Source organism: Gigantopelta aegis, chromosome 5 (assembly GCF_016097555.1).
Source record: "Gigantopelta aegis isolate Gae_Host chromosome 5, Gae_host_genome, whole genome shotgun sequence".
Taxonomy (NCBI): domain Eukaryota; kingdom Metazoa; phylum Mollusca; class Gastropoda; order Neomphalida; family Peltospiridae; genus Gigantopelta; species Gigantopelta aegis.
In genome coordinates this window covers 17,013,854-17,038,191 of record NC_054703.1, presented here as the reverse complement: position 1 = coordinate 17,038,191, position 24,338 = coordinate 17,013,854, and the positions used below count along the sequence as shown (strand labels likewise).

The window sequence follows — 24,338 nt, the reverse complement described above, 5'->3', positions numbered from 1 at the left end:
TCCAAAATAATGATTTAATAGATGCATTTTAACTCTTATTTACAAATATTTCATGATTATTAATATGCTGATTAAACCATACACCTCCAAAATAATGATTTAATAGACGCATTTTAACTCTTATTTACAAATATTTCATGATTATTAATATGCTGATTAAACCATACACCTCCAAAATAATGATTTAATAGATGCATTTTAACTCTTATTTGCAAATATTTCATGATTATTAATATGCTGATTAAACCATACACCTCCAAAATAATGATTTACCTGGTGTAGTCATGCCGTTAAAATAATGGTTTACCTGGTGTAGCCATGCCGTTAAAATAATGATTTATCTGGTGTAGTCATGCCGTTAAAATAATGATTTACCTGGTGTAGCCATGCCGTTAAAATAATGATTTACCTGGTGTAGCCATGCCGTTAAAATAATGATTTACCTGGTGTAGCCATGCCGTTAAAATAATGATTTACCTGGTGTAGCCATGCCGTTAAAATAATGATTTACCTGGTGTAGTCATGCCGTTAAAATGATTTACCTGGTGTAGCCATGCCGTTAAAATTATTTACCTGGTGTAGTCATGACGTTAAAATAATGATTTACCTGGTGTAGCCATGCCATTAAAATAATGATTTACCTGGTGTAGTCATGCCGTTAAAATAATGATTTACCTGGTGTAGTCATGCCGTTAAAATAATGATTTACCTGGTGTAGCCATGCTGTTAAAATGATTTACCTGGTGTAGTCATTACGTTAAAATAATGATTTACCTGGTGTAGCCATGCCGTTAAAATAATGATTTACCTGGTGTAGCCATGCCGTTAAAATGATTTACCTGGTGTAGTCATGCCGTTAAAATAATGATTTACCTGGTGTAGTCATGCCGTTAAAATAATGATTTACCTGGTGTAGCCATGCCGTTAAAATGATTTACCTGGTGTAGTCATGCCGTTAAAATAATGATTTACCTGGTGTAGTCATGCCGTTAAAATAATGATTTACCTGGTGTAGTCGTGCCGTTAAAATAATGATTTACCTGGTGTAGTCATGCCATTAAAATAATGATTTACCTGGTGTAGCCATGCCGTTAAAATAATGTCCTGGGCCCTGTTCCATGAAGCGATCTTAGCGCTAAGATCACCTTAAGTGCATAAGGTAGTTATAAATGTTCTTAAGATGATCTTAGGGTTCAGATCGCTTTGTGGAACGGGGTCCTGGTTACTAACCATCTGATCACACACTGATTTCAAGATATTAGTTTCTGAAAGCTTCAAGCCATATTTAACAATAATTACTTGATGTCCCTACTTCTGTTAACACATCTGCATTCATTATCCCTTCACCCCCCCCCCCCCCCCCCCCCCATATATTCAGAATTATTTTAACAAAACTCCACGTGTACATTTTCAATGTGAACTGGATAAAAACAATATTTCACAACCATAATTTAACACACTAGATACATGTATGTAAAAGATAGAAAGAAAAAAAAGACACTACAATTTTGTGTTTGAAACACATTTTATTTGTTATAGTTAAACCAAAGATAAATAGGCATACGGATATCTCTATATCCATGTCAATGGTGCAACATGGTTATTAGTTCTACATGACTGTATGCATGCCACTGGAACTAGTCTACACAATATAGATGCAAGCCAGGACTTCTAGATTCTGGTAGCCCCACTCGCATGGCTAGTGATATTCAATGTTGGGATAGTAAATAAATACTATTGCCATGCCCAACGGCTAGTGATATTTGTTTTTTTGTGTCAAATGTTGCAGTTAAGTCTATTTTGTCAATATGAATATCTTTTCCCCAACTCCCCAAATTTGAGTGTTTTTAAGCTCCCTCTCTCTATTTAGGTGACATATCTGATTATTACTATTATTTAGTAAAGTAGGGCTAGTAAAATTTTAATCGTGGTTAGTAAATTTTTTAAATCACTGATCCCATGGCTAGTGGATTTTATAAAACATTCTAGAAGCCCTGTGCAGCAAGCAGAGCATAGTGTCATTAATTCAGGTGTCCACCCAGGGAACATTTTGTTTCCAAAATCTTGATTGGCAAAATTTCTAGTCAGTTGAAAGTTGATTAGCAACTACTGTTTAATGTTGTAAAATTGTATAGCGATCTTTGAAACTTGTGTAGCGAATCGCGGCGCGATACTGAACAAAATGTTCCCTGCCATTTGTTTACACAGCAAATTTCACACACGAAAACAAGACAATTATTTTAAACAAATTAATTATACTATTTTAATGTCTTATGTATGTGTACTTTATTTTAATGTGTTTCTTATATATTGTATACTAGTACATCAAGTATGTGTGGAGAAAATTATGTAGGGGATGGGGTCCACACTGACAAGTGATGTTTTTAAAGGGGTCCACACTGACAAGTGATGTATTTAAAGGGGTCCACACTGACAAGTGATGTATTTAAAGGGGTCCACACTGACAAGTGATGTATTTAAAGGGGTCCACACTGACAAGTGATGTTTTTAAAGGGGTCCACACTGACAAGTGATGTATTTAAAGGGGTCCACACTGACAAGTGATGTTTTTAAAGGGGTCCAGTCAAGAAAGATAAATTTTGTTATTTCAAGTAAACATTCCACATTTAAAACAACATGAACACAATGACAAAACAATGTTTCAAACAATCATCACAAAAAGAACTGAAAATGTTAATACATTCAACAAATGTAAGTATTAATTATTATGTATCATAATACTACAATCTACAACATGCTCCCCCTAAAAATACATTTAAAAAGTAATATTTGTGTGGTCACATCGTGTACCGTGTACGTAGCTTATTTTGAATGTGTGGTCACATCGTGTACCGTGTATGTAGCTTATTTTGAATGTGTGGTCACATCGTGTACCGTGTACGTAGCTTATTTTGAATGTGTGGTCACATCGTGTACCGTGTACGTAGCTTATTTTGAATGTGTGGTCACATCGTGTACCGTGTACGTACCTTATTTTGAATGTGTGGTCACATCGTGTACCGTGTACGTACCTTATTTTGAATGTGTGGTCACATCGTGTACCATGTATGTACCTTATTTTAATGTGTGGTCACATCGTATACCATGTATGTACCTTATTTTAATGTGTTGTCTTATATAATGTATATACCTTTTTAATGTGTTGTCTCCTATACTGTGTATCTTATTTTAATGTGTTGTCTCCTATACTGTGTATGTATCTTATTTTAATGTGTCATCTCCTATAATGTGTATGTATTTTAATGTGTTGTCTCCTATACTGTGTATGCATCTTATTTTAATGTCTTGTCTCCTATACTGTGTATGCATCTTATTTTAATGTCTTGTCTCCTATACTGTGTATCTTATTGTAATGTGTTCTCCTATACTGTGTATGTATCTTATTTTAATGTCTTGTCTCCTATACTGTGTATGTATCTTATTTTAATGTCTTGTCTCCTATACTGTGTATGCATCTTATTTTAATGTCTTGTCTCCTATACGGTGTATGTCTTGTCTCCTATACTGTATATCTTATTTTAATGTCTTGTCTCCTATACTGTGTATGTATCTTATTTTAATGTCTTGTCTCCTATACTGTGTATCCATCTTATTTTAATGTCTTGTCTCCTATACTGTGTATGTATCTTATTTCAATGCGTTCTCTTATACTGTGTATGTATCTTATTTTAATGTGTTGTTTTATGTACTCCACACACGCATTTCAGTGTTGTCTCATGTACTGTATACGTATGTATGTATGTATGATAAAAAAATTCTTGTATTAGATAGATTCCAACACCCACATCTTAAATTCCTGCACACACGCCTGGTTTTACATCTCAGTACTGTATGTATACAACATTTTAGTGTTGTCTCTTGTACTGTACATATAATGTACTGTACATTCGATATAAGTACAGTACACTAAACATATTAAAAGATCACATGCATAGCATGTACACAAGACATGTTAAAATGTTACATGTACAGTAAATGAGGCAACACATTAAAATATCATATGTATAATATATGTACTGTACATATATTTTAATGTGTTGCTCATGCACTGTGTAATGTTTTAGTATATTTGTCTCATGTACTGTACACTGTTCATGCATAGTGTAATGTTTCAGTACATCTGTCTCATGTACTGTACATATATTTTAATGTGTTGCTCATGCACTGTGTAAAACATCAATATATTTGTCTCATGCACTGTACATATATTTTAAAGATTTAACAGTCTGTGAGTAAACGCTAGTATGGACGAGTATATGAAGTTTTACATCTCGACTGTGCGTGAAACACTTAAAACAGATTCCACACTTGAATGGCTTCTCGTCGGTGTGCGTGAAGACATGTTTCTTCAACTCGTAACTCTGCGTGAACGCCTTGGAGCACACATAACACTGGAACGGCTTCTCGCCGGTGTGCACGAGGACGTGTCTCTTCATGGATGTGCGGTCGGAGAAACACTTGTCACACATCTCACACTGAAAGGGTTTCTCCCCGGTGTGAATTAACATGTGTCTCTTCACGCTGCTGGCCTGCGTGAAACACTTCGTGCACAGTCCACACTTGAACGACTTCTCCCCGGTATGGGTCAACATGTGTTTCGTCAGGTTGTTTCTGCGCACAAAGCACTTGGAACACACCTCGCACCTGAACGACCGCTCCCCTGTATGCATCAGCATATGGTGATTCAAGAAGACTCGCGCCGAGAAGCCTTTAAAACAGATTCCACACTGGAAGGACTTTTCGCCGGTGTGTATCAGCATGTGTATTTTCAAGTGGTAGACGCGAGTGAAGCTCTTCGAACATAGCTCACATTGAAACGGTTTCTCACTGCTGTGTGTCAGCATGTGGGTCTTCAGGTTACAGCTATACGTGAAGGACCGCGAACACACCCCGCACGTGAAGGGTTTCTCCTCGTTGTGGATCAGCAGGTGTTGTTTGAGGATGTTCCCGCCAGAGAAACATTTCAAGCAGACGTCACATTGAAAAGGTTTTTCTCCCGTGTGCATGAGCATGTGGCGTTTAAGATTGTAACAGCTGGCGAAGTACTTCAGGCAAATCTCACACTCAAAATCCTTATTCATAGGAAATAGCGACATTGCTTCTTTTTTCGCTGGCAACACCACAACTGCTTCTGCTTTTGCCTTAACGTACTGGGAATCCTGGGGAAAAGCTTTTCAGCTATTACTTGTCACACCACAACAAAGCTTTTGAGAAGTGTCATTGGTTCTTGTATTAACATTGCTCATCCAAAAGCTTGATAAAGTGTAAACTTTACTAGCCTGTTGTTTTCAAATTGCACGTTTTTGCAAACAGTTTCTTTTTTTCTGCAAAGAACAAAAATGTGAGATTAATAGATTATATGTAAACAATCACAAACTTTCAAAAAAAGTTAATTTTAGCAGGGATAGCATTATCCGATTAAGCTCATGTTGTAGGATTGGTTGAAAAGAATTTCGATACATTTAATGCAGCTTATAGACAATTACTTTTATTAGAAAATTGCAGTAATGTCTATACGAACTAACTGTTGTAGTTTGCTACACTTATAGCATACCAGTAATCAATAGCATGTAACGATTGTTGAGGGTTCAGGTAATCAGTAACAATACAATCATACAGAAAGAAATGTTTTATTTAATGACGCACTCGATACTTTTTAATATTTATATACAGTTATATGGCGTCAGACATATGGTTAAGGACCACACAGATAATGAGATAGAAACCTGCTGTTGCCACTTCATAGAATGGAAGGAAATGTTTTATTTAACGACACATTCAACACATTTTATTTACGGTTATATGGCGTTGTACATATGGTGAAGGACCACACAGATATTGAGGGAGGAAACCCGCTGTCGCCACTTCATGGGCTACTCTTTTCGATTAGGAGCAAGGGATCTTTTATATGCACCATCCCACAGACAGGATAACACATACCACAGCCTTTGATATACTAGTAGTGGTGCACTGGCTGGAGCGAGAAATAGCCCAATAGGCCCACCGACGGGGATCGATCCCATACCGATCATGCATCAAGTGAGTGCTGTACCACTGGGCTACGTCTTGCCCACTTACAATCACACAGAGTTTTTCACAAGGTTCAGTCTCTTTAAACTTACAGGGACGGGACGCACCTCAGTGGTACAGTACTCGCCTGATGCACGATCGATCTAGGATCAATTCCCATTGGTGGACCCATTGGTCTATTTCTCATTCCAGCCAGTGCTCCACAACTGGTGTAACAAAGGCCATGGTATGCTCTGGGTGGGAGCCGATAGCAGGATATGAACCCAGTACCTACCAGTCTTACATCCAATGGCTAAACCACTACACCACCAGGCCCGTAAGCGGGGGGGGGGGGGGGGGAGGGGAGGGGGTGCATAAGCACCCCCATAGATTGCTGAGGTCCGTCCGTGGATATGTAAAAATAAAATAAACAAGTAGTCAGACGATGTGAACTGAGGCAAAGAAACCTTTCAAATTTACTTCCCAGAATGCAGGAAAATGCATCTCCTGCATTCTAGATTTTAAAAAAAATTGGGGAGGGGGGATGTGTGTGTGTATGCCCCCGGACTCCCCTAGCAACTCCGGCCCTATGGTCCGTCGATTACGCAGCCCCTCCCCCAATATAAATTTCTGCGTACGGGCCTGACCACTGAGGCCATTATCATCTTGTATTCTCAACTTTTATAGCATTGGAGTCAGACTACTACATGTACCTTTATTATAATGACGCCACATGGTCCGGTTGCAGGGCTCGAAACAGGAAGTAAAATATGGCCTGCTGTTAGTTTCTTTAAATAGCAGGTCAAAACAAATACATTCTGCTAAGAAAAAACATATGGCGTTCTAGAAATAAGCCAGCACAGGATGATGGGAGGGTTTGGAATAGTGTGTGAAAAATGAGAACCTCTGAGATGTATTTTAGAGCATTATGGTATTAAATATAACAGAATCGGGAGCCATTTATAAATAAGACTCAATCTGCACCATGTAGAAAAGCAAAATTAATTTCTAGATAAAAAAATCTATGGGGCCTTAACCTCTTGTGCCCACACCAAAATCTGTACCTGCATGGGATTGATGTCCCTGGATGGACACTGGGATTTTCAGAGAACTAGGAATGTACTGCTCTACATGGGGAAGTGGTTATAAAATTCATTACTGCTAAAACAACATAATTGTCCTGATAATATAATAAATTATTTAACTAAATATATTTCAATGTTTATTAATTGAATGAAATGGGGTTATAGTATTTTTCGCTCTGAAAAAATGCATAATATTTGGCCTATTAGTATGTTCGAGCAAACACGACCATCCACAATAACCAATTTTAATTTTCTTTGAGACTAGGCAATTGGTCAGTTCTGTGATTGTAGATGAGACAGTCTACTTACTCAAGAGTTTTACAGAATTATTTACAGAATAAACAATGTCGGCTGATAATGTCCATTACCAGTTTAGGAGTGACCAGTTATTTGTTGGAGAATGTTTTAATTTTTTTCAGCAATATGGTGACATGGGTCCTGATCCACTACAAGATAATAACATTAACTTATTAAGTGCTTACAATTTCTTCAAACCATTAAACAAAGACTAATATTAGGATATCCCATGACCCATTAGATTCGTAAAAAATGCATCACAATACATGTATTTCACGAGAACCGTTCTGTTCACGTGTCTGTTACGCAACTTTAAAATCACGAGAACTGCCAATCGGGTACGTGGTCAACAATTACATTCTAAAATTAAAGGTACTATATGTCAGTAATGAAAGTGAAAATCAGTTTATGTTTTTAAATACATTTCACCCACCAATGTAGCACAGAACTGTTTTAGGATTGGGTAGGCCTACCTCATCGGTTACAAGAACTGTATTCAGAGTTCGACAAATCCGCTAGCCTGACGCCCGTGGCTAGTGGTTTTTAAGTTCGGGCTAGTAAGAAACGCCATCTCCTTACCCCTCGATCGTGGTTTTTTTTTTTTTTACTCTCAGCTGAAATTTCATTTAATAAATTTGATCGTGATGTTTGTCATCGAATAATATCAACAACACAATCAGTATATAATAATAATCCACTTGAGCTAGGTCTGCAAACTGCAGTAACAATGACATGCTATCTCTACATCGTCACAGTTACAGCATGCATTGTTTACCTTTCCCTTTCAAGTTTCTGGCACAGGAAAAACGTCTAATGACATGCGTGTTTTGATTGGTTGCACACGTCACATGGTAGTTAATCTCGCACATGTTTTAGGTTAAGATTGCAACGACAGGTTAATCTCAATCAAGTAAACCCCAGTCATGCTTTGAATTTCAGTGTTTGTTTTATTTACCTATTGTTTTCTAATTTAACACTTTACTTACATGTGGTTATCTGCAATCAGGAAAACAATTTACTTTAATGGTAACCACACAGGCAATGACACGGCTTAGCCTATTACGTGTAGCGGTTTGGATGTGTGACAGCTGCCGATACAAGATTATACCTTTTTTGTTCATCAATTAACAACGGATTAGATGACGCCGTTATATTCTTTTGATATCAGTCTGACACGGGATAATGCCCTATATTTGAGCAATTGGCATCACCGTTCCTGGCGACACAAATAGTAGGCCCTAAATGTATAACCCACTACCAAATACACTGAAGCATCTATTAGCATGTGTCACACTGTCGTACCCTCATTTAAATTTAATTATTTTGATAGTGGGTTTAGATACCAACCATGAGTTTGCTCAATTATTTGCAAAAGCGAAAACCGGACAATGATGATGGATCACACTTGACAAAAGACCAAACGTACGACACGACAAAAAATTGATTCAAGTGTTTGTTTTATTTTACTGTTATACTCATAAATATGTAATGTTAAAAAATTATATAAAAATCCAGTTATAATTGATCAGGAATTTGGGCTAGTGCTTTATCTTGGTGGGCTAGTGGTTTTCACAAACCCACTAGCCCTGTGGCTAGTGACTTTTCAAAATATTTGTCATACTCTGCTATATTCACATAACCGAACAATTGGTTACCTAAGTAAAACTCATGTGAACCAAGTTTGAAATATTGTCCCCTGTGTTAATAATTGACCAGTATGCAGGGCTTCTAGAATTTTTTAATATCCACCAGCCATGGAATCAGTCATTTTTAAAATTTACTAGCCACGATTAAAAATTCACTAGCCTTACTTTACTTTTAAGTTAATACAATTTTACCAAATAATAGTAATAATTAAATATGTCACCTAAAGAGGGAGATCGATAGAACTTTAAAACACTACATTAGGGGTTGGAGTGGGGTCAGTATATTCATATTTACAAAATAGACTTAACTGCAACATTTAACCTTTTTTTTCATTGGCCGTCGGACATTACAATTGTAGTTATTTATTAGCCCAAAATTGAATATCACTATCCACGGGATTAGGGCTACCATAATCTAAATGCCCCGAGTATGTATTCTTTGTGTTTAGACGGCAGCCAATGTTTACATACCAAATATACATCTGCCAATCAAGAATCATAAGTGTATGAATCTAAAGGAATATACCATGCAATTAACTAATTAAACAGACTGTTTATCGTTTCAATACGTGGGGTTGTAAAATACACTGTAGGTTAATGCATATAGACAAAACATTACTCATCATTGAACAGTTATTTGTTTTGTAGCCAGTTTAACAATGGTGATATATTTTGTATTGGAAAATAATATATACTTATTGCTGACCTACTGGGATGGATATTATTACAGAACATTGCGATACATGCTTTTTTCATCATCCTGCAAAAATCAGGTACGTTTGTTTCTTCAGTTCTAATAAGACTAATTCCTGATGTGATGCATTAAGTATTACATAACCACTGGTTCACCAGAGGGCAGATTTACTGTGACGGAGTAAAATGGCCATGCCCATTATATATAATAACCGTCACATTTATACCATTTCATAATTAAATATATATACCAATATACTTGTTGATATCAAGCAATAATGTGCATTATATATCAATGAATATGCCTACCAGTCCAAGAGCCTTGCTCAAGCGTTTAACTTTTTTTTTTAATTGCAAAAAAAATAAATAAAAAATAAAACATTATAAATAAAATTCGTCTAATAATGCATACTATATCAAAAAAGATAAAAAGCTTTAGCCTAAACCTGGGACAAAATATATCATTTTTAAATTTTGAATATAATATATAATTTTATATTAATTAAAAAAAAATTGTAAACATAAGTATATTTTGACCAAATTAAGGGTACGATCTGACCCAAAATCACGAAAATACCTAATCATGGCTAAGCTTAAAGGAAACATGTCACGTAAACCATATTTGGCACCAACCATGTACAGTTAATTATAAATTGAATCACCTAAAAAAAAAAAATATAAAAAATTAATTACTTAAAATATCTCCATAAAAGAACCCCAGATACGAGCTCTTAGCGGAAATTGCCGATCTTTAATGAGCAGGGCAATCACGAGGTCCCTGACGTCAGAGACGCGTCGCTTGATCTGAAGCCTTACACTTAAAAGCATTAGTCCGTACCACTCATAAAGAATCTAAGACTTGCACAGCTTACCAAAACAATGAGTGTTCGTTCGCAAAACGTTTTGCCGTATCAATATGAGCTGTTAGTAAATGAAGAAAGACACACATTTACTTACAACAGTGATACTGAAGAAAAAACGGATAGCGAGTCGGAGGGTGGAGAAACTGATGGTGCCAGACCAGACCGGTCGACCAATTTACAGCCCGGAGCCCGAAAGTAACCCGGAGACAAAACCAAAACTCGGATGCTAATGCCGAGGTGTATACTGTTCATATTTAGCATAAAGATACACCTCGATATGATGTATTTAAATATGTAAAAAATATAAATGTAGGACAAACATTTTTTTTTTTTTTTTTTTTTTTAGAAAATATCGCATTTTTTATGTTCGGGCTGTACATAATGAAATCTGTATGCAGTGTAAACAGCCCTAACATGAAAAATCTTTTTTTTTCCAAAAAAATAAATAAATAAAAAATTCAACATTTTTGTTTTAACATATATAAATACATCATGCTGAGGTGTATCTTTGTGCCAAATATGTACAATGTACACCTCGGCATTCGCAACCGAGTACTGTTTTTGTCTCCGGGTAACGTTCGGGCTCCGGGCTGTAATTAGGCAGACACCAAAGTACTATGCGGTGTTGGTGTCCAATCTTTTCTTTTGCGATAAAATACACGCGTCTTTCTTCGGATACAATCCTTTGGAAAACCATAAAAAGACAATCCCGATCGTTTAAACTGTTTATTTTTACACCCGAAGGCCGCGCAGTACGGCACTGTTGGACTGAAAAGATCGTAAGCCCCTTACTCCATATATAAACAGTTAACAACAATGGAAGAGTACAGCGGCTCTGACGTCACTTCCCTTTTTTTCCGAACGCTCACGAAGAAATATGCATAAATCGTACTTTGATACTGGTTAGCGCAATTTCTTCATTTTAAGTTAACTACACGTATTTTATTCTTATAAAGTTATTTGTATATTATTTTTATATCATTTTTCTTTTAAAATGAGCTATAATATGGTCTCGTGTCATGTTTCCTTTAATGGGTTGTTTTGGGCGAGTACATTTCGGTTTTGGTACGTTTGCATTCACTCATACTTTTTAAATGGTGTTCTAGTCATACCTCGGAAATTAACCGCTTGACGAGCTGTAAATCAAACACATAATCATCATGTATAGTAACACGTAATGTTAGTTAAACCTACGATCTCTCTTTAGCAATAGCATACTTCTAAAAACAAATTCAATGAATAAATCTTGCATTTCCGCTCGAAGAAAAGATAACTGCTGAAACTTGAACAGAAAGCCAGTACGGGCCGTGGGAACACGGACAGTTAAATATTGAGATTTTATTTATAATAAAATATTTCGATGTTATATTACAATTTTATGCTTTTTTCTCAATACTTGGATGTTATACATTATTTTACGATCCACTAATATCTGCCTGCTGAATCGGTAGTATCTAACCGATATCCGCATCTTTCCCATTATTCATGTAGTTCAAGATTAACGCGCTCGAGCTACGAGCAGTGAAATGCCGATTTGCTCGTTGCTATTTGCTCGTTGATGATTGCTAATTATTGATTGCTGATTGCTCGTTGCTATTTTCTGATTGCTTTTTGAAACTGCATTAAATTTACTCTATGTGTGTAGTTAGGTCCATCCTGTTGTCCGCTCTGGTTTTCAGTGCTAGTTTCGGAAGTGACTCTTGAGTCAAAAAGAAGTTTACAGTTTCTGTTTTCTTGTTTTGATTGGTAAAGAAAAGTGAAGAGTGACAGCCGGTGTGTTGTTAAATATTTATAACTAAATTGGATGCTTCTGTTATGCATGATTATCATTTAATATTTTGATTTAGCAACAGTTGTTAGACCATATCAAAACGTACCCAATCAGAAACGTACCTAACCAAAGCGTACCCACTTGTGACTTTCTTTGTCAAAATATACTATCAATGCACCAAACTCCGTTAGAATTACTGTAAGCTGCGGAATACTGATACTAAGTGATAGTAATAACTTACATTTTGTGATAATGCTAAGTCAAATCAAATAAGGAATTTTTTTAGTTCAGCTGTAGTCCATCTCGGCCTCCATGAACGATGTTTTTTAAAAAATAATTCCAGTGTGATTTTATGTAAGAAGAAAAGAAAGTGTTTTTGAAAAGATAAAATTTCCGCGTGTTATTCCCCTTTAAATATTTAAAAAAAAATTAATTATTAATAATATTATTTTTATTTATAATGATGTTTAGTATTCAAGTAGGAAGAATTTGTAGAAAGATTACAACCCTCTACCGATGTACATTTAACATCCGCTATTGTTTTTATTGTTATCTCATGATGCTTATTGTTTTCAACATATTCCACCAAAAACCTATTGGCCATCAACCAGGACTTCTAGAATTGTTATAAAATCCACTACTAGTCTAGTCATGGGATCAGTGATTTAACAAAATTACTAGCCACAATTAAAAATTCACTAGCCCTACTTTAGGTGACATTTCTGATTATTACTGTTATTTAGTAAAATTGTATTAACTTAAAGTAAAGAGGGAGAAAGAGCTTTTAAAAAAACACTAACATTGGGGATGGGATGGAGGCAGTGTATTCATATAAAAAATTACAAAATAGACTTAACTGCAATATTTGACAAAGAAAAAAATTCACTAGCTGTCAGGCTTTGCAGTAGTTATTTACTAGCCCAAAATTGAATATCACTAGCCATGGGAGTGGGGCTACCATATAATCTAGAAGCCCTGTGTCAACATATCTATTGTGGTTGTATTTCCGTTTTCCAAATTTTGCTTGGTCTATTTCAACTGTACAATTATCTCCTCCAATAATGTCACAGGCATTATACTTTCCACTCGTTGGGCTATGAGCTAGCAACATTAATTATAGTTAATTTAAAATGGTTTAACATTTTTTCTTTTCAAATCAATTCTTCCTTGCAAATACTCGTCTTGATCTGGGCATCTTCTATGGTATTTTTCTGTGAAAAACAGTATAGTATTAATATGCTTTGCCTTATCGATATATTCGATCTCTCAAACCATGTCGTTTTTTCCCCCGTAACTGTCTTGATTTTGCTCACTTGCTGTGCGAACAGTTTGGGATTAGTCCCCATCGGTGGGCCCATTGGGCGATTTCTCATTCCTGCCAGCACAGCACGACTGGTATATCAAAGGCTGTGGTATGTGCTATCCTGTCTATGGAATGGAAGGAAATGTTTTATTTAAGAACGCATTCAACACATTTTATTTATGGTTATATGGTGAAGGACCACACAGATATTGAGGGAGGAAACCTGCTGTCGCCACTTCATGAGCTACTCGTTTCGATTAGCAGCAAGGGATCTTTTGTATGCACCATCCCACAGACAGGATAGCACATACCACTGCCTTTGATGTACCATTTGTGGTACACTGGCTGGAGCGAGAAATAGCTCAATGAGCCCACCGACAGGGATCGATCCCAAACCGACCGCACATCAAGCGAGCGCTTTACCACTGGGCTACGTCTGGCCCCGTCTATGGAATGGTGCATATAAAACATCCCTTGCTACTAATGGAAAAATGTAGCGGGTTACCTGTTTAAGACTGTCAAAATACCAAATATTTTATCTCCAATAGTTGATGATTAATAAATCAATGTGCTCTAGTGGTGTCGTTAAACAAAACAAACTTTGACTCTTGATTAACTATCAGAAAATAACTGATTCAAACCAAGGATTAGTGTAGCCTGAATACATGACGTGCGAGTGCTAGATGTATACATGTAGATGCACATTTATACAAAACTGATAATAGCTCACTTGTAAGAGACAACTCTGTTTAAGAAACACACAGGATTTTTCCTACCACCACATAGGCAAAACATTCTGCTGTAATACAGCAATAAGCCTCCTGTATACACATGTCGTCACTAATAACCATAGTTTAATATGTGCTGAGATGTCGTTAAACACTTATTTCTTTCTGCATATACACATGTATGTTTTACTTTAAATCAGTTGTGTGTGCAGTACGTGGTGGGTTTTCAGGATTGAACACATGCCCTGCTCAAGAATTTTTTTTTTTTTTTCAATACATTTGTCTCAGCCCACCCGCCGTTATAAATTTGCCTGCCACAGACTAGATCCTGCACTGCTAAAATTCCCGCACACACGCCTGTTAAATACATGTATCTTTGAAATCACTACTAACAAATATTTCACATATTAATTGATTGATAAATCACTCATGCACAAACTACAGGAAAAAACCTGACTGCATCTACATATTTAAGCAAACCATTTGTAAATTGTAATGTATTATTGTGTAAATGACACAGTGTTCTCATTTCATGCCCAAAATGTCTCCATATGATGGTACATTTTGCAGTGGTACGAAATGACTGGTTTAAAACGACTAAATTAATGACTACTTCCCTTATGTTATTTTAGCAAAAGTAGATTGAATTTTGTTTATTTTTACACAAATGTCATTTAATTACCGGAAGAATTTTTCTCCCGCACAGGGTTGTGGGAGGTTTGATCGAGACTCCCGCGGAATCCGGGAGGGTTGACAGGATTAACCTGGGTGAGACGTAGCTTAGTGGTAAAGTGCTCGCTTGATGCAGGGTCAGTTTGGGATCGATCACCGTCAGTGGGCCCATTAGGCTATTGCTCGCTCCAGCCAGTGCCCCACGACTGGTACATCAAAGGCTGTGGTATGTGCTATCCTGTCTATGGGATGGTGCATATAAAAGATCCCTTGCTGCTAATCGAAAAGAGTAGCCCATGAAGTGGTGACAGCGGGTTTCCTTTCTCAATATATGTGTGGTCCTTAACCATACATGTATGTCAACGCCATATAACCGTAAATAAAATGTGTTGAATGCGTTGCTAAATGAAACCTTTCCTTCCCAGGGTTAACCATGGGTAACACAATGTAAAGTTACATGTATACCTACATGTACCTCAACCAAGATAAATTAATTAGGGTTAACCATGGGTAACACAATCTAAAGTTACATGTATACCTACATGTACCTCAACCAAGATAAATTAATTAGGGTTAACCATGGGTAACACAATCTAAAGTTACATGTATACCTACATGTAACTCAACCAAGATAAATTAATTAGGGTTAACCATGGGTAACACAATGTAAAGTTACATGTATACCTACATGTACCTCAACCAAGATAAATTAATTAGGGTTAACCATGGGTAACACAATGTAAAGTTACATGTATACCTACATGTAACTCAACCAAGATAAATTAATTAGGGTTAACCATGGGTAACACAATCTAAAGTTACATGTATACCTACATGTAACTCAACCAAGATAAATTAATTAGGGTTAACCATGGGTAACACAATGTAAAGTTACATGTATACCTACATGTAACTCAACCAAGATAAATTAATTAGGGTTAACCATGGGTAACACAATGTAAAGTTACATGTATACCTACATGTACCTCAACCAAGATAAATTAATTAGGGTTAACCATGGGTAACACAATGTAAAGTTACATGTATACCTACATGTAACTCAACCAAGATAAATTAATTAGGGTTAACCATGGGTAACACAATGTAAAGTTACATGTATACCTACATGTACCTCAACCAAGATAAATTAATTAGGGTTAACCATGGGTAACACAATCTAAAGTTACATGTATACCTACATGTACCTCAACCAAGATAAATTAATTAGGGTTAACCATGGGTAACACAATGTAAAGTTACATGTATACCTACATGTACCTCAACCAAGATAAATTAATTAGGGTTAACCATGGGTAACACAATGTAAAGTTACATGTATACCTACATGTACCTCAACCAAGATAAATTAATTAGGGTTAACCATGGGTAACACAATCTAAAGTTACATGTATACCTACATGTACCTCAACCAAGATAAATTAATTAGGGTTAACCATGGGTAACACAATGTAAAGTTACATGTATACCTACATGTACCTCAACCAAGATAAATTAATTAGGGTTAACCATGGGTAACACAATCTAAAGTTACATGTATACCTACATGTACCTCAACCAAGATAAATTAATTAGGGTTAACCATGGGTAACACAATCTAAAGTTACATGTATACCTACATGTACCTCAACCAAGATAAATTAATTAGGGTTAACCATGGGTAACACAATCTAAAGTTACATGTATACCTACATGTACCTCAACCAAGATAAATTAATTAGGGTTAACCATGGGTAACACAATCTAAAGTTACATGTATACCTACATGTACCTCAACCAAGATAAATTAATTAGGGTTAACCATGGGTAACACAATCTAAAGTTACATGTATACCTACATGTACCTCAACCAAGATAAATTAATTAGGGTTAACCATGGGTAACACAATCTAAAGTTACATGTATACCTACATGTACCTCAACCAAGATAAATTAATTAGGGTTAACCATGGGTAACACAATCTAAAGTTACATGTATACCTACATGTACCTCAACCAAGATAAATTAATTAGGGTTAACCATGGGTAACACAATCTAAAGTTACATGTATACCTACATGTACCTCAACCAAGATAAATTAATTAGGGTTAACCATGGGTAACACAATCTAAAGTTACATGTATACCTACATGTACCTCAACCAAGATAAATTAATTAGGGTTAACCATGGGTAACACAATGTAAAGTTACATGTATACCTACATGTACCTCAACCAAGATAAATTAATTAGGGTTAACCATGGGTAACACAATGTAAAGTTACATGTATACCTACATGTACCTCAACCAAGATAAATCAATTAGGGTTAACCATGGGTAACACAATGTAAAGTTACATGTATACCTACATGTACCTCAACCAAGATAAATCAATTAGGGTTAACCATGGGTAACACAATGTAAAGTTACATGTATACCTACATGTACCTCAACCAAGATAAATCAATTAGGGTTAACCATGGGTAACACAATGTAAAGTTACATGTATACCTACATGTACCTCAACCAAGATAAATCAATTAGGGTTAACCATGGGTAACACAATGTAAAGTTACATGTATACCTACATGTACCTCAACCAAGATAAATCAATTAGGGTTAACCATGGGTAACACAATGTAAAGTTACATGTATACCTACATGTACCTCAACCAAGATAAATCAATTAGGGTTAACCATGGGTAACACAATCTAAAGTTACATGTATACCTACATGTACCTCAACCAAGATAAATCAATTAGGGTTAACCATGGGTAACACAATCTAAAGTTACATGTATACCTACATGTACCTCAACCAAGATAAATCAATTAGGGTTAACCATGGGTAACACAATCTAAAGTTACATGTATACCTACATGTACCTCAACCAAGATAAATCAATTAGGGTTAACCATGGGTAACACAATCTAAAGTTACATGTATACCTACATGTACCTCAACCAAGATAAATTAATTAGGGTTAACCATGGGTAACACAATCTAAAGTTACATGTATACCTACATGTACCTCAACCAAGATAAATTAATTAGGGTTAACCATGGGTAACACAATGTAAAGTTACATGTATACCTACATGTACCTCAACCAAGATAAATTAATTAGGGTTAACCATGGGTAACACAATGTAAAGTTACATGTATACCTACATGTACCTCAACCAAGATAAATTAATTAGGGTTAACCATGGGTAACACAATGTAAAGTTACATGTATACCTACATGTACCTCAACCAAGATAAATTAATTAGGGTTAACCATGGGTAACACAATGTAAAGTTACATGTATACCTACATGTACCTCAACCAAGATAAATTAATTAGGGTTAACCATGGGTAACACAATGTAAAGTTACATGTATACCTACATGTACCTCAACCAAGATAAATTAATTAGGGTTAACCATGGGTAACACAATGTAAAGTTACATGTATACCTACATGTACCTCAACCAAGATAAATTAATTAGGGTTAACCATGGGTAACACAATCTAAAGTTACATGTATACCTACATGTACCTCAACCAAGATAAATTAATTAGGGTTAACCATGGGTAACACAATGTAAAGTTACATGTATACCTACATGTACCTCAACCAAGATAAATTAATTAGGGTTAACCATGGGTAACACAATGTAAAGTTACATGTATACCTACATGTACCTCAACCAAGATAAATTAATTAGGGTTAACCATGGGTAACACAATGTAAAGTTACATGTATACCTACATGTACCTCAACCAAGATAAATTAATTAGGGTTAACCATGGGTAACACAATGTAAAGTTACATGTATACCTACATGTACCTCAACCAAGATAAATTAATTAGGGTTAACCATGGGTAACACAATGTAAAGTTACATGTATACCTACATGTACCTCAACCAAGATAAATTAATTAGGGTTAACCATGGGTAACACAATCTAAAGTTACATGTATACCTACATGTACCTCAACCAAGATAAATTAATTAGGGTTAACCATGGGTAACACAATGTAAAGTTACATGTATACCTACATGTACCTCAACCAAGATAAATTAATTAGGGTTAACCATGGGTAACACAATGTAAAGTTACATGTATACCTACATGTACCTCAACCAAGATAAATTAATTAGGGTTAACCATGGGTAACACAATGTAAAGTTACATGTATACCTACATGTACCTCAACCAAGATAAATTAATTAGGGTTAACCATGGGTAACACAATGTAAAGTTACATGTATACCTACATGTACCTCAACCAAGATAAATTAATTAGGGTTAACCATGGGTAACACAATGTAAAGTTACATGTATACCTACATGTACCTCAACCAAGATAAATTAATTAGGGTTAACCATGGGTAACACAATGTAAAGTTACATGTATACCTACATGTACCTCAACCAAGATAAATTAATTAGGGTTAACCATGGGTAACACAATCTAAAGTTACATGTATACCTACATGTACCTCAACCAAGATAAATTAATTAGGGTTAACCATGGGTAACACAATGTAAAGTTACATGTATACCTACATGTACCTCAACCAAGATAAATTAATTAGGGTTAACCATGGGTAACACAATGTAAAGTTACATGTATACCTACATGTACCTCAACCAAGATAAATTAATTAGGGTTAACCATGGGTAACACAATGTAAAGTTACATGTATACCTACATGTACCTCAACCAAGATAAATTAATTAGCCAATGGGATTTAAAACTTCTGATATTGTTATTAGGGTTGTAATTTACTTTGTCTCTACTGTACTGGTACATACAGGTAACGTGTCGGCCAGTTGGGCGGTATACCGTATATACCATTCGGTATCAAGATAATGTCAATACCACTTTACTGTACCCAGCAAATTTCAAAATACTGAAATTTTGGTATTAAAAAAATGTTTCCCACCATTTAGTAAATCACTAACAATAAATCTGACAAATGCATAATGGATGAAAAGAAGAGCGGATGGACATCGTTCTTCCTCTGAATCGACAGAAAAACAGGTATATGTTCTTTGTGTCAACGGAAAGTATGAAATTAGTGGGCGAGAATTAACTCTGTCATGAATTTAAAGCAGAGTACATGTATACCAAAAATATGACTTGATATTGGTATCGGTATCTGTAATGTGTCAATACCGAATACTGTACTGATACCGAGGTAAATCACCGCCAAGATACTGATACCGATCCTGAAATGGCAATACCGCCCAGCTTTACTTTCCACACTAGTCTTGTTTACAGTATAAGCTAGGTAGTTACGTTTTAGGGCTAGCTTTGGAAGTGCAGACAAATTCGCCAAATTATCTAGTAAACTTGAAAAATTGCAAAAACCCAGTTATTTTCTTACAGAATATCAATTATTACAGGAAATTATTTCGCCAAATTAAAATAAAATTTGCCAGTTATTTGGAAAATTCGCATTTAGCGAATTTGGCGACTGCCAGAGCTAGCTCTGAGTGTGTACACGTATGTAAAGGTTGTTTCTTCTGTTTGCAGAAATACTCCTTCAGATGACCACAGATAGCTGGCCTCCATCTCACATCTAGGATGTTTGTACCTGGAATCCTGTTATGTGATGGATGAAGCCAGATATTATCATCATTAAACCAGAAACGAGAAGACTTCACTGAACATTTTGGTTGTGATGAGAAAGTGATGATGTCGGACCAAGCCATCGATAAAGGTTTCCAATGTGAGGTGTGCTTGAAAGGTTTCTCGAACCGGTCCAATCTAAACCGCCACTTGGTGAGTCATACCGGGGAGAAACGCTTCAAGTGTCCCATGTGCCCAAAATGTTTCACGTATGACGCTAGTTTGAGGAGTCATGTTCTGACGCACACCGGCGAAAGACATTTCAAGTGTCACGTGTGCCCTAAGAGCTTCCTGCGGATTGACCACCTCAAGGTTCACCTGCTGATCCATAGTGGCGTGAAGCGTTTTACGTGTGAGGTGTGTTCTAAAGCCTTCTCCACGATCAGCTACCTCAAGGATCACATGTTGACTCATACAGCAGACAAACGATTCAAGTGTGATGTCTGCTCAAAATGTTTCCTCCGAAGGAAAGGTCTGAGAGATCATCTGCTGATCCATTCGGGTGAGAAACCTCACCGGTGTGGCCATTGTTCCAAGACTTTCAGTCAGACGAGCAGTCTGAAGCGTCACACCTTGATTCATACCGGAGAGAAACCGCTCAAGTGTGACTTGTGTATGCAGTGTTTTTCCGACAGAACGTCGCGCAAACGTCACTTGATGACCCACACATCCGACAAGCTCCTGAAGTGTGCGGAATGCGCGCTGTCCTTCACACACGGTTACGAGCTAAAGAAACACATGTTGGTTCATTCTGGCGAGGAGGCCATCAAGTGTGAGACATGTTCCAAGTGTTTCACGCACCGTCGCAACTTGAGGCGTCACATGTTGGTACACACCGGACACAAACCATTCAAATGTGAGGGGTGTTCAAAATGTTTCACACGCAGTTACGAGCTGAAGAAACACCGCTCGGTTCATAAGTGTACGAAATCTCCCAAACCTGGGGTGTGTTCAAAACGTATGGCAAACAGTGGCGGTGCAGAGCTTCCTAAGCTGAAGTGTACTGGTGAGAAAGTGTTTAAGTGTGACACATGCCCAGAGAGTTTTACACGTAGCTGTCTGCTCAAGAGACACGTGTTAAATCACACCAAGGAGGAGTCTTACAAATGTGGAATATGTGCGAAATCGTTCGTTTACAGTACACATATAAAAACTCACATGCTGAGCCATACAGGTTTCTACCTACAGGACCACACATACCAGTCTCAACAGAACAAGAGAGTGGAGTGAACAGGACCACACATACCAGTCTCAACAGAACAAGAGGGTGGAGTGAACAGGACCACACTTACCAGTCTCAGCAGAACAAGAGGGTGAAGTGAACAGGATCACACTTACCAGTCTCAGCAGAACAAGAGGGTGGAGTGAACAGGAACACACTTACCAGTCTCAGCTGAACAAGAGGGTGAAGTGAACAGGACCACACATACCAGTCTCAACAGAACAAGGGGGTGGAGTGAACAGGAACACACTTCCCAGTCTCAACAGAACAAGAGGGTGGAGTGAACAGGATCACACATACCAGTCTCAACAGAACAAGAGGGTGGAGTGAACAGGACCACACTTACCCGTCTCAGCTGAACAAGAGGGTGAAGTGAACAGGACCACACTTACCCGTCTCAGCTGAACAAGAGAGTGAAGTGAACAGGACCACACTTACCAGTCTCAGCAGAACAAGAGGGTGGAGTGAACAGGACCACACATACCATTCTCAGCAGAACAAGAGGGTGGAGTGAACAGGACCACACATACCAGTCTCAGCAGAACAAGAGGGTGGAGTGAACAGGACCACACTTACCAGTGTCAGCTGAACAAGAGGGTGGAGTGAACAGGAACACACTTACCAGTCTCAGCTGAACAAGAGGGTGGAGTGAACAGGACCACACTTACCCATCTCAGCTGAACAAGAGGGTGGAGTGAACAGGAACACACTTACCAGTCTCAGCTGAACAAGAGGGTGGAGTGAACAGGACCACACTTACCCATCTCAGCTGAACAAGAGGGTGGAGTGAACAGGACCACACTTACCCGTCTCAGCAGAACGAGGGTGGAGTGAACAGGACCACACTTACCCATCTCAGCAGAACAAGAGGGTGGAGTGAACAGGACCACACTTACCAGTCTCAGCAGAACAAGAGGGTGGAGTGAACAGAACCACACTTACCAGTCTCAGCAGAACAAGAGGGTGGAGTGAACAGAACCAAACTTACCAGTCTCAGCAGAACAAGAGGGTGGAGTGAACAGGACCACACTTACCAGTCTCAGCAGAACAAGAGGGTGGAGTGAACAGGAACACACTTACCAATCTCAGCAGAGCAAGAGGGTGGAGTGAACATTAATGATTTGTTTCTGAAGATCAAGAATTGTGTTGCCTTTGGACTATGTACAAGGTCTCAGGGAGAAAATATACAATTAGCTTTTTTACTTTTATCAGTATTGTACAAAATGGTTGGCAGTAAATAGTTAAAAACACAATAAATAATAATTATTGTTATATACAGACCTTGACTGCGACGTTTTCCAGGTTATGAAATATGGTAGCCATCAGTAAAAATTGGTAGCCCCATAATTTTAATAAATTAAAAAAGGAGAAAGCAAAAAGCAAAATCATATATTTTTTATTTAAACATGTTGTTTTAGATTGTGTTTTTTTTTAGGTATTTAAGCATCTTGTTGATTACAGAGTAACTGAATACAGGTACAAAAAACGTTGAGTAGCCCGGCTGACTACCAGTTTCAGACATCTGGTAGCCCGAGTGAGAAATTGGTAGCTAAAACATCTCGGGTTACTGCAAAGGTCGAGCCCTGGTATATGTATTTTACCGGCCTCGGTGGCGTCGTGGTTAGGCCATCGGTCTACAGGCTGGTAGGTACTGGGTTTGGATCCCAGTCGAGGCATGGGATTTTTAATCCAGATACCGACTCCAAGCCTTGAGTGAGTGCTCCGCAAGGCTCAATGGGTAGGTGTAAACCACTTGCACCGACCAGTGATCCATAACTGGTTCAACAAAGGCCATGGTTTGTGCTATCCTGCCTGTGGGAAGCACAAATAAAAGATCCCTTGCTGCTAATCGGAAAGAGTAGCCCGTGTAGTGGCGACAGTGGGTTTCCTTTCAAAATCTGTGTGGTCCTTAACCATATGTCTGACGCCATATAACCGTAAATAAAATGTGTTGAGTGCGTCGTTAAATAAAGCATTTCTTTCTTTCTTTCTGATATATGTATTTATTCACACATACATGCAGAGAGAGATACAGAGACTGACAACTACGAGACTGACACATGTGGACACCCAGTTAAAACAATTGTGAGTCATTCCTGACCTAAAATACATTTTAATTGGATGGCAAGGCAGAAATTAATTAGGGCACACTATGTGTAATAGGAAATGTTTAAACAAAACGGGTTGTGTTTTCATATTTTTTCTAGGATTGCAACTACATGCTTTGCACACTCACTGGCTTACCGATCACCTGGCTCCAAATGTTAAGCAACTAAATATAGGTGATCTAGGAAGGTTTCTTGTTTAAGCTACTATACATGTTTTTGTAATTGTAGAGAACTGGCTGTTTCAATAATTGTGTCTCCACCCTTAATATAGGGTCGAATGTAGCCCAGTGGTAA

The 24,338-nt window shown here is 37.2% G+C and overlaps 2 protein-coding genes across 3 annotated transcripts; one reads left to right on the top strand and one right to left on the bottom strand.

Annotated features, from left to right (window-relative positions):
* Positions 1–1,506: 1,506 nt before the first annotated feature.
* Positions 1,507–11,871, bottom strand: LOC121373325 (gastrula zinc finger protein XlCGF17.1-like). Of its 2 annotated transcripts, none has more exons than XM_041499897.1 (2): positions 11,809–11,871; positions 1,507–5,345 (listed from the first exon to the last, which is right to left on the bottom strand). In XM_041499897.1, the coding sequence occupies exon 2, from the start codon at positions 5,115–5,117 to the stop codon at positions 4,212–4,214; it is 906 nt and encodes a 301-aa protein (XP_041355831.1). In that variant the 5' UTR covers positions 5,118–5,345; positions 11,809–11,871; the 3' UTR covers positions 1,507–4,211. The 2 variants fall into 2 exon arrangements, with proteins under 2 accessions (XP_041355831.1, XP_041355830.1); XM_041499896.1 differs by having other exon boundaries at positions 11,727–11,865.
* Positions 11,872–12,301: 430 nt separating this feature from the next.
* LOC121373324 (gastrula zinc finger protein xLCGF3.1-like) lies at positions 12,302–23,186 on the top strand. Its single transcript, XM_041499895.1, has 2 exons — positions 12,302–12,387; positions 20,619–23,186. Exon 2 carries the CDS (start codon positions 20,778–20,780, stop codon positions 21,942–21,944), a length of 1,167 nt encoding a protein of 388 aa, XP_041355829.1. The 5' UTR covers positions 12,302–12,387; positions 20,619–20,777; the 3' UTR covers positions 21,945–23,186.
* Positions 23,187–24,338: the final 1,152 nt, after the last annotated feature.

Bases quoted from the DNA above. Each gene is read 5' to 3' on its own strand.
- LOC121373325 (XM_041499897.1), bottom strand. From the start codon at position 5,117: ATGTCGCTATTTCCTATGAATAAGGATTTTGAGTGTGAGATTTGCCTG.
- LOC121373324 (XM_041499895.1), top strand. From the start codon at position 20,778: ATGATGTCGGACCAAGCCATCGATAAAGGTTTCCAATGTGAGGTGTGC.